This window comes from Triticum dicoccoides, chromosome 5B (assembly GCF_002162155.2).
Source record: "Triticum dicoccoides isolate Atlit2015 ecotype Zavitan chromosome 5B, WEW_v2.0, whole genome shotgun sequence".
In the NCBI taxonomy this organism is placed as follows: domain Eukaryota; kingdom Viridiplantae; phylum Streptophyta; class Magnoliopsida; order Poales; family Poaceae; genus Triticum; species Triticum dicoccoides.
In genome coordinates, this window is record NC_041389.1 from 74,005,056 (window position 1) to 74,015,731 (window position 10,676).

At 48.7% G+C, this 10,676-nt stretch overlaps 1 protein-coding gene across 1 annotated transcript; it reads left to right on the forward strand.

Annotated features, from left to right (window-relative positions):
- The first annotated feature begins 911 nt into the window (after nt 1-911).
- Nucleotides 912-10,080, forward strand: LOC119307434 (L-type lectin-domain containing receptor kinase IX.1-like). The gene is made up of 3 exons (XM_037583510.1): nt 912-2,169; nt 8,492-8,610; nt 9,293-10,080. Exons 1-3 carry the CDS (start codon nt 1,054-1,056, stop codon nt 9,921-9,923), a joined length of 1,866 nt encoding a protein of 621 aa, XP_037439407.1. The 5' UTR covers nt 912-1,053; the 3' UTR covers nt 9,924-10,080.
- Nucleotides 10,081-10,676: the final 596 nt, after the last annotated feature.

The following is a 10,676-nucleotide window of genomic DNA, read 5'->3' on the forward strand; positions in this document are numbered from 1 at the left end:
CAGAGGTTTTCTAAAGATCCCTCCAAAACTTGATACGGGTGTCTACCCTGAAAACACATTGTGTTTATTTCATAAAAAAATAACCTTCTTTACATTGAACACACCATGGCTATTTATAATAGCCGGACACAAGTTTCGCCTATGGCCGTCACACCCGCACACACCTACAACAAATCTAAGAAAATAACCGACTTGAATTAAAAAACGAATGACAGATAGACACCGGTCAAAGAAGTTGCTAAATAAAATTTGGGAGTACCTAGAACTCATCTAGATGAGACGTAATTTGGTCTCATTCACTTGGAAAACAAGAACGAATACAACTCACGTCAGCACACACGCATCTTATAGCATCACATCCAATGGTTATAAAAGGTGAATGAGACCAAATTAAATCTCATCTAGATGAGTTCTAGCAAAACTGATAAAACTTGGACTCTAATCACGTTGGACTCTCTTGGTGGGCCCCATCCTGTTTCCTTCAAAGAAAATAATGTCCACCATTGTTAACATGCTCACGTGCACCTGTAGCTCCGGAGGTCTCGATCGGGAGAAGTAGTAGCTGCTTGTGATTGTTTGATTAATCTTAAAGAAGCAAATCTCTTGTACGTGTATAACTTAAAATTGTTTTGGACGGGGCAACCAAAATAAACCTTGATCAAACGTACATGAATCCTTCCTTCCATGCACACACGTGTAGGATGAGCCAAGTCTCGATCGTGGTGGTGATATGATTGTGTATGCTCGAAAAGAAAAAGATATGCGTGTGTAGTACGCGCACAGGATGAGTGGAGGGTCGTGGTCGTTTCGCTTGTCCTGTCAAACACTGCAGCAGCAAAGAACGAAAGAGGACCTCTCAAAAAATAAAAAAGAGGTGGCAGCGTCAGCCCCTCCGTGGGGGCGAGGCAAGCGCGCACCACCACTCGTCACGGATCAAGACCAGACGCCGGCCGGCCTAGCTTGCTCGGACGGAAGCTAGCTAGATTCCGTGAGATATGCGGGGCACGGCCGGATTGCCGCTGCTGGTACTGGTGGTGGTGGTGGCGCTTCTGCATGCGGCACGCGGGGCTGGAGCGGCGGTCGGCGGGGGATGCGATCGGAGATGCGGGAGCATGCATGGAGCTGCCGTACCCGTTCGGCTTCTCCAGCGGCTGCACGATACGGCTCGGATGCGACGCCGGCATCGGCGCCGCGTGGCTCGGGGGCGCGGGCGAGCTGGGACTGCTCGTGCGCAACGTCACGCCGCGCTCGATCATCCTCAGCCTGCGCCCGGACTGCTCCCGTCGTTTCAATACGTCCGTCGCGGCGCTCTTCTCAGACAGCTACGCGCCCGCCTCCGGGAACACCCTCATCGTTAGCTCCTGCGACGACCGTGCTAATATCAATAACTGCAGCAGCGGACCGCCTAACCGCTTCCTAGAAAGAAACTCGTCCCACTGCAGCGCCAACGAATCCATCAGATGCATCCTGCCCCGGTGGTCTTCTAACACAGGCGCCCAACATATTCTGGATAGAAGCGAGCTGCTCAGCGCGGACTGCACTGGGCTGGTGTCGTCGATAAGCTACAGCGATACAATGGGGCCAGCACTGATGCTGGGCGCGCTGCAGCTTGACTGGTGGGTGCCGGGGCGGGGCCGCTGCTCACCCAGAGCAAATTGCACCCAGTTCACCGCGCCGACCACTGGTCAGGAGGCGTTCCGCTGCGAATGCCAGGATGGGTTCGAGGGCGACGGCTTCATCAACGGCACCGGTTGCCAGTCGACAGGCACAGCGTCCAGCCGCCAACAACGAGGGCCGTTCGGGGTCTTCGCCGCGGTTACCGCCATCGCCGTGGTGCTACTTGTTCTCAGCATATCGGCTTGCTTCATCTTCCGCCGCTGCCGAAGGCGCAATACCACGACGAAAACCAAACAACCGCTGAAAGCGGTGGCTGCACTCTTCCGCGGCGAACTCGTGGACGATGAGCTCCACCAAGGAGCTGCCGGACCCCGGCAATTTTCCTATGACGACCTCGCTGCTGCAACTGATAACTTCTCCGACGACAGGGCGCTCGGGAGGGGAGGATTTGGGTCAGTTTACCAAGGGTTCCTCAGCGACATGAACCGTGAAGTGGCCGTCAAGAGGGTGTCCGAGACCTCTCGACAAGGATGGAAGGAGTTCGTCTCTGAGGTGAGCTGCTAAGAAAATAGGTAATTTTTCGACTAATTTAATCCATAAGTAGATAACTAGCATGACATTGACAGAACTAACAACATACTGGTACTGATCTAAACAAGCACGTACTACGCAAATAGTAGACAAATCTACACATGATGCTAGCACTGCTAATACAAAAATTATCAGAAGAGGGATAAACGCGGTATACCCTCCAGTAGGCCATGCAGAAGCCGCTGCCGCGGTGGCAGCAGCAGAAGCGTCCTCGGCAGCCTTCTTGTCGGCCTCGGTCTTCTCGGCGGCGGCGCGTTCGGCGTCGCTGGACATGGTGATGACGGAGACGACGCGGACGTAGAGGAAGTAGTGGATCGGAGGCGAGCAGTCGCGTAGTCACTTCCCAAAAATCTATTCGTCTCTCTCCCGTACAGGAACCAGAGAGACGGAGTTTCGGAGACCTCTCTCTCGTCGACCGTGTACGCGGAGGACGGGATGGAGTCACCAGCGGTAGCAGCAGCAAAGGAACGAAGGTGGGCGATTCGCATGGAGCAGATGTGATCTGATCGTGGCGGCTAGGGTTAGGGGAGACAACACATTTATATAGACGCAACCGCGTGGAGAGACGTGGGCTTGACTCACGTCCGAGTCCGTGACAACCCACGATCTGACGTCTCAGATCGTGGCCCTGCTGTCAGAACCTCTCCATTAGTGACTGGCAAAAATAAGCGCATAGGTGTGATCTCGGCTCGGCTCATTCCCGCAACCCGCGCCGCGCCGCGCCGCGTCGCGTCGTGACAAGGCGAGGCGAGGCGAGGCGTGGCGAGGCGGGCGGCGGAGGAGGAGCACGCGAGGGCCTCTTCTCTTCTCAAGCTCCAATATCGTGTAGAAGAGCCACCCTTATAAACCACTCTAACTTTCCTTCCACTAGAATGGTGGGACTAAACTTCCCACCACCTTGTCATGCCACTTACATGGGCCCTTAGAGATCAAATCTGAAATTGTCATATGGGCTCTAGGCCCATCTCACATTTCAACAATCCCCCACCAGATCTCAGGGGCCCACTTTGTCCTTTGTTCCAAACGCTGTTTTGATATACTAGTGTTTCAGTGAAGACCTGTTAAGGTTGAGCTTCACCTAGAGCAAGTAGCTACACTCCTTCACAACTGAACAATGGACTATGCCTTGAATTGTCAGTTTGGCGTAAAGAAGTTTCACCACATGTCTTACTAGTACTGGGCTGCCGAAGGCTGACCCCTCGGGTGGAGCATATAAGTCACACTCCTGGCCTATTCATGAGCTTACTAGAGATCACCCCAATCTCATAGACTGTGACTAGCAGTCGGGCTCACATAGGTATGTTCCTCCAAAGATCGCTCTGTAGGACAACATCTTGCTTATACATATAAGCCTTGGAACACATTAAGACAGTAATCATCCTTCCATACAGTTTCCGAGAGTATTGCATCTCCAATGGAGTGGGTTAGTAAAGTTACTCTCCTCAGTTCACCACTGGCTTGTTTTCCCAGGTCCTACTTCACGGGATCTCCGATCACATAGGTTGGGTTACCACCATGACAACTCATGTGGGTCTCATACCCATCTCCCTCGATGCACTATCTATCACTACACGCGATAGCCCTTTCGTAAAGGGAACTGCCAGATTCTTAGCCGTATGGACATAGTCCAACGCTATCACCCCGGAGTTTCTTAATTTTCTGACAGCTTTTAATCTCATTCTTATGTGTTTGTTGGACTTCATGTTTTCCTTTGAACTCTTCACCTTGGTGATGACAGTTTGATTATCACAGTTCATAAGGATAGCTGGAACTGGTTTATCAACCAATGGCAAGTCCATCAAAAGATCTCGAAGCCATCCTGCTTCAACACCAGAAGTGTCTAATGCTGTTAATTATGCTTCCATTGTCGATCTCGTTAAGATCGTTTGCTTGCAAGACTTCCAGGAAACAGCGCCACCTCCAAGAGTAAACATATACCCAGTTGTGGCCTTCATCTCATCAACATCAGAGATCCAATTCGCATCACTATACCCTTTAAGTACCGACGGGTCTCCGGTATAGTGAAGTCCATAGTTCATAGTACCTTTCAGATAGCGCATAACTCTTTCAAACGCATGCCATTGTACATCACCCGGTTTGGAAACAAACCGGCTCAGTTTGCTCACAGCAAACGCGATGTCAGGCCTCGTTGCGCTCGCTAGGTACATCAGTTAACCAATGATTTGAGAGTATCTCAATTGATCTTTAGCCATGCCTTTTGACTTTCGAATCAACACGCTAGGATCATATGGTGTTTGAGATGGTGTGCAGTCCGAATATCCAAAACGGCTCAACACCTTCTCAATATAATGGGATTGTAGAAGTGTGATCCCACCCTCATTATCTCTCAGTAGCTTGATGTTCAAGATAACATCAGCCACACCAAGGTCCTTCATCTCAAAGTTCTGAGACAGAAACGACTTAACCTCCTCAATGACTTTGAGGTTGGTTCCGAATATCAGTATGTCATCAACATACAAGCATAGTATAACTCCTTCGCCCCCACCACGGCGATAGTATACACACTTGTCAGCTTCATTAACAACGAAGCCAACAGATGTCAGAGTTGTATTAAACTTATCATGCCATTGCTTAGGTGCTTGCTTCAGGCCATATAAAGATTTCAGCAACCTACACACCTTTCTTTCCTGACCATCTATCACAAAGCCATCTGGCTGTTGCATGTAGATTTCCTCGTTTAGCTCTCCATTCAGAAAAGCTGTCTTAACATCCATTTGATGGACGAGAAGACCATGCGAGGCCGCCAACGAGAGTAATACTCGAATGGTGGTCAGTCTAGCCACAGGTGAATAAGTATCGAAGAAATCTTCCTCTTCTTTCTGGTCATAGCCCTTGGCCACAAGCCTAGCCTTGTACTTTTCAATCGTACCATCGGGCCTAAGCTTTTTCTTGAACACCCACTTACATCCCAATGGTTTACAACCATAGGGACAATCAGTGATCTTCCATGTCCCGTTAGCCATGATGGAATCCATCTCGCTACGGACCGCATCCTTCCAGTAGTCAGCTTCTGGAGAGGCATACGCTTCTGAAATAGAAGTGGGAGTATCATCCACGAGGTACACGAAGAAATCATCACCAGAGGTCTTTGCAGTCCTTTGTCTCTTGCCCCTACCAAGGGTTTCCTCGTCATCCTCCTCAGGATTTTCATCATGTGTTCATTCATAATATTCCATAGGAATGGTAGGCTTAGGAGTCTCCTCAGATTCCTGTCTAGAAGTGCTTTGCATATCTCTCATAGGAAAAATATCCTCAAAGAATGTAGCATCCTTAGACTCCATAATTGTACCGACCTTCTGGTCAGGTACCTCAGATTTCACTACTAGAAATCTATAGCCAACGCTGTTCTTAGCGTAGCCCAAATTAACGCAGTCCACAGTCTCGGGTCCAAGCTTACGCTTTTTGGGGATCGACACGTTAACTTTCGCCAAACAGCCCCAAGTACGCAAGTACGAAAGTGTTGTCCTTCTCTTTGCCCATTTCTCATAGGGAGTGATCTCATTATCCTTTGTCGGAACTTTATTCAGGACATGACATGCCGTCAATATAGCCTCCCCCCACCATGCCTTGGATAAACCCGATGTATCTAACATGGCGTTAACCAGATCAGTTAGAGTACGGTTTTTTCGCTCGGCAACCCCATTTGACTGGGGAGAATAGGGAGGCGTCCTCTCATGAATAATGCCATGTTCCGCACAGAAGGAATCAAACTCACTCGAGAAGTACTCTCCACCACGATCCGACCGGACTCATATAATTTTCTTTTCAAGTTGGTTCTCAACTTCTGCCTTATAGATTTTAAAGTAGTGTAGAGCCTCATCTTTAGTATTTAACAGATATACATAGCAATATCTAGTGGAATCATCTATCAATGTCATGAAGTACTTCTTTCCACCTTTAGTCAACACGCCATTCATCTCACAAAGATCAGAATGTATGAGTTCTAACGGTGCCAAGTGTCTCTCCTCCGCAGCCTTGTGAGGCTTGCGAGGTTGCTTAGCTTGCACACATGACAGGCACTTAGAACCTTTGGCTAAAGTGAAACTCGGGATTAAATCCAACTTAGCTAGCCGCGTCATAACACCGAAACTTATGTGACAAAGACGTGAATGCCAAACCTCAGATTCATTAACACTCGAATGAATATGGTTCACGACTTTATTACAGAAATGTGCGAGGGAAAGGCGGAACATCCCTCCGCTCTCATAACCTTTTCCAACAAATAGTCCATACTTAGTAACAACTAATTTATTAGACTCGAATACCAACTTAAACCCTTCTCTACATAGAAGAGAGCCACTAACGAGGTTCTTTTTGATGGCGGGGACATGCTGCACGTTCTTCAGCTGCACGATCCTTCCCGAAGTAAACTTCAGATCGACCGTGCCAACACCATGAACAGAAGCACTCGCGCCATTCCCCATCAATACGGACCCGTGGCCTGTGACCTGGTAAGAAGAGAACAATGAAATGTCAGCACACACATGAACACCTGCACCTGTATCCACCCACCAATCGGTAGGCTGAAACACTGAAAAAACAGTAAATAAATTACCGTACCCAGATGCACCATTCTCATTGTTGCCCACAATCATGTTGACAGACTTGGAGTCCTGTCCCGACTTCTTAAACTTGTTTGGGCACTTGTTGGCCCAATGTTCAGCCGAACCACAAGTAAAGCAGCCCTCATCCTTCTTGTTCTTCTTGAAGGTCTTCTTACCCTTCTTCTTGAAATCGGTATTCTGTTGGACACCGTTCTTTCCCTTGAACTTGTGGGAGTTGAAGTTCCACTGGTTCACCATGTTGGCAACAGAAGTCCCTTCGGCCCCTTTTCCGTGCGAGTCCTTTGCCCTCGAATTCTGCTCAACACTCAGATGGCCAATGACATCCTCCACAGAGAATTCACGCCTCTGATGTTTCAGAGTGGTGGCAAAGTTCCTCCAGGAATTGGGGAGCTTACGATTATGCAGCCCGCGATAAACTTGCCCGGTAACTCGCACTTCAGAAGCTCAAGCTCCTTAACAATGCATATTATCTCATGAGCCTGCTCCAGTACAGGACGGTTCTCAAGCATCTTGTAATCGTGGAACTGCTCTATAATATACATCTCGCTCCCTGCATCGGCGGCCCCGAACTTAGATTCGAGCGCCTCCCACAAGTCCTTGGCGACATGCACATGTAAATATGCGTCGACCAGTTTATCTCCGATCACGCTAAGAACTGCTCCGAGAAACACAGTGGTTGCCTAGTTTATCTCCGATCACGCTAAGAACTGCTCCGAGAAACACAGTGGTTGCCTCCCTGAACGCCTTCTCCTGATCAGGAGCAATCGTTCCCGTGGACACACCGGTGACCCAGAACACGTTCATAGCCGTGAGCCATAAAGTGGTTTTTGTCTGCCAACGCTTAAAGTACGTACCGGTAAACTTATCCGGTTTCAGTGCCGCGGCAAAGCCACTTGCCGAAAAATTCCTACACATAATAGGTTTTTGGATTGCTAAGAAAATAGGCAATTTTTCGACTAATTTAATCCATAAGTAGATAACTAGCATGTCATTGACAGAACTAATAACATACTGGTACTGATCTAAACAAGCACGTACTACGCAAATAGTAGACAAATCTACACATGATGCTAGCACTGCTAATACAGAAATTATCAGGAGAGGGATAAACGCGGTATACCCTCCAGTAGGCCATGCAGAAGCCGCTGTCACGGTGGCAGCAGCAGAAGCGTCCTCGGCAGCCTTCTTGTCGGCCTCGGTCTTCTCGGCGGCGGCGCGTTCGGCGTCGTTGGACATGGTGATGACGCGGACGTAGTGGATCGGAGGCGAGCAGTCGCGTAGTCGCTTCCCAAAAACCTATTCGTCTCTCTCCCGTACAGGAACCAGAGAGACGGAGTTTCGGAGACCTGCTCTCCCGTCGACCGTGTACGCGGAGGACGGGATGGAGTCACCGGCGGCAGCAGCAGCAAAGTAACGAAGGTGGGCGATTCGCGTGGAGCAGGTGGCGGGCGGCGGAGGAGGAGCGCGCGAGGGTCTCTTCTCTTCTCAAGCTCCAATAGCATGTAGAAGAGTCATCCTTATAAACCACTCCAACTTTCCTTCCACTAACATGGTGGGACTAAACTTCCCACCACCTTGTCATGCCACCTACATGGGCCCTTAGAGATCAAATCTGAAATTGTCATATGGGCTCTAGGCCTATCTCACATTTCAACATGAGCATCATTAGCCTGCTGAGGCACAGGAACCTTGTGCAGCTCATTGGCTGGTGCCATGGCGGCGGCGGCGAGCTCCTCCTCGTGTACGATTTGATGCATAATGACAGCCTTGACACCCATCTCTACAGACAAGACTCGGTGCTCATGTGGCCGACCAGGTATGGGTGCTACCCTAATTAACTATTCCCTTCATTTTACAATAACTTTTTTTTTGGTAATATCACTATCAGAGTGGCAGTCACTAAACTTGCATCTAATGTGCAGTTTGGTGCTACAAGTTTCAAAATACGGTTTTTTGGTCAGGTAACTTGCCACGCATGCACGGGGCCACCGTCGGTGACCGAAAACGTTTTAGAGCGACCCACGGTGTTTTTTTTGCACAAAACCCCCTCGTGTAAAAAAGTCCTTGCTAACAGTGGCCCCAACATAATTCTGTAGGTCTACTCGGTCTGCAAATCCTCCCAATTTCCTGTACAAAGAAATCTATCAATGCGTAGCGATTTTTTTTTGTTTGAAAGTCTTTGTATAAAGAAAACTAGCAATACGTACTCCTCCGTGCAAATATTAAATTAGTATCATGAGATTCATTATGAAATATTTTTTTGAGGGGATGTATATTTTATTTATTTGATATTGTAAATATTGACACATTTTGCTATAAACTTGGTCAAACATACAAAATTAACTTGAGAAAAACTAATATACCTTGTACTTCGGAACAGAGAGAGTAGTATTAGAAGAATTTTTTCACTAACAAGTCTGTAGATGTTAGTTCCATAAAACCGAGGTTCCTCTATTAATATTTTCTACACTTTACTATAATACTTTTGACAATTGTAGGTACGAGATAGTGCTCGGAGTAGGTTCTGCACTTCTGTACTTGCATCAAGACACGGAGCAGAGAGTAGTTCACAGGGACATCAAACCAAGCAACATCATGCTAGACGCTTACTTCACTGCCAAGCTCGGTGACTTCGGGCTCGCAAGGCTCATCAACGATGGCCGGAGATCGCACACGACCGGCATAGCCGGCACCATGGGGTACATGGATCCGGAGTGCGTGCTAGCTGGCAGGGCGAGCGTCAAGTCGGACATGTACAGCTTTGGGGTGGTCCTCCTCGAGGTGGCCTGTGGACGGCGACCAGCTCTGGTCCAGGACGACGGCGACGTGATCCACCTAGTGCAGTGGGTGTGGGACTTGTATGGCAGAGGAAAGACCCTCTCAGCCGCCGATGCGCGACTCAAGGAGGAGTTCGATGGCCTGGAGATGGAGCGTGTGATGGTTGTGGGGTTGTGGTGTGCGCACCCTCACCGTGGCATGCGGCTGTCCATCAGACAAGCCATGAACGTGTTGCGGTTTGAAGCGTCATTGCCTGCCCTCCCGGCAAGGATGCCGGTAGCGACCTATGGGCCACCAACTATTCCTTTGAGCTCCGGAACGTTGGTCACGAGCAGCGTCAGTGGCCGATGATATGTCAGGACACGGCCTGGATTTATCCTTCCTTTTTTGCCGCTTGAAATGTAGAGCGAATTTTGATCTCCCTCTTGTACAACCATCCACATGATCAAGAGTTGGGTCGCTTGATTAAGCAAACGGATGCCATTGCAAAAGATTCTTCTGATTTTCATTGCAAGATTGGAGTTGATGATGACGACAAATCTATGTGAACATGTTGATCTATGTGTACCACTCACACCTGACGTGTTAAATGTGGTACTGAAAACCGGCAGTACTCATTATAGGGTTGCTCATGGGGCAGAGTGCGCATAGAGAATCTTGATAAGATACACACGAAATGAGCATTGCCCGGGTTCAAGCCCTTGCGGTGGAGGTAATATCTTATATCCTTCATGTTTGATTGTATTGATTGATGTCTCATATGAGAGATATTGGATGTTGACTTAGGAGACTCCTACCTCCCCTTATATAGACTTTTTTTTAGAAACCTCCGCTTATGTAGATGGACAAGGGGTAGGGGGTACATGGGCCCAAGTCAGTTTAGATAGTAGAGTCCTATTAGATCTATTAATACATCTTTGAGAGGATATCCCTTCGCTCGTACCCAAGGGCACTCAACCGCTTAGGGTTTCTCGTGCCTCCTGGCGGCATCACCGTCGGTCTACCTCGTCTCTTGTGGTCTTAGGGCCAAGGAGGCGTGGTGGATCTCGGTCCTTGCTGGTGGGAGGGCTCTGTTATCAGGTGTTTTTTATATAGTTTTGTTAG

Bases quoted from the DNA above. Each gene is read 5' to 3' on its own strand.
- LOC119307434 (XM_037583510.1), top strand. From the start codon at position 1,054: ATGCGGCACGCGGGGCTGGAGCGGCGGTCGGCGGGGGATGCGATCGGA. The intron at 2,170-8,491 runs GTGAGCTGCTAA...AACCTTGTGCAG, and splicing joins GGAAGGAGTTCGTCTCTGAG to CTCATTGGCTGGTGCCATGG. The intron at 8,611-9,292 runs GTATGGGTGCTA...TGACAATTGTAG, and splicing joins GTGCTCATGTGGCCGACCAG to GTACGAGATAGTGCTCGGAG.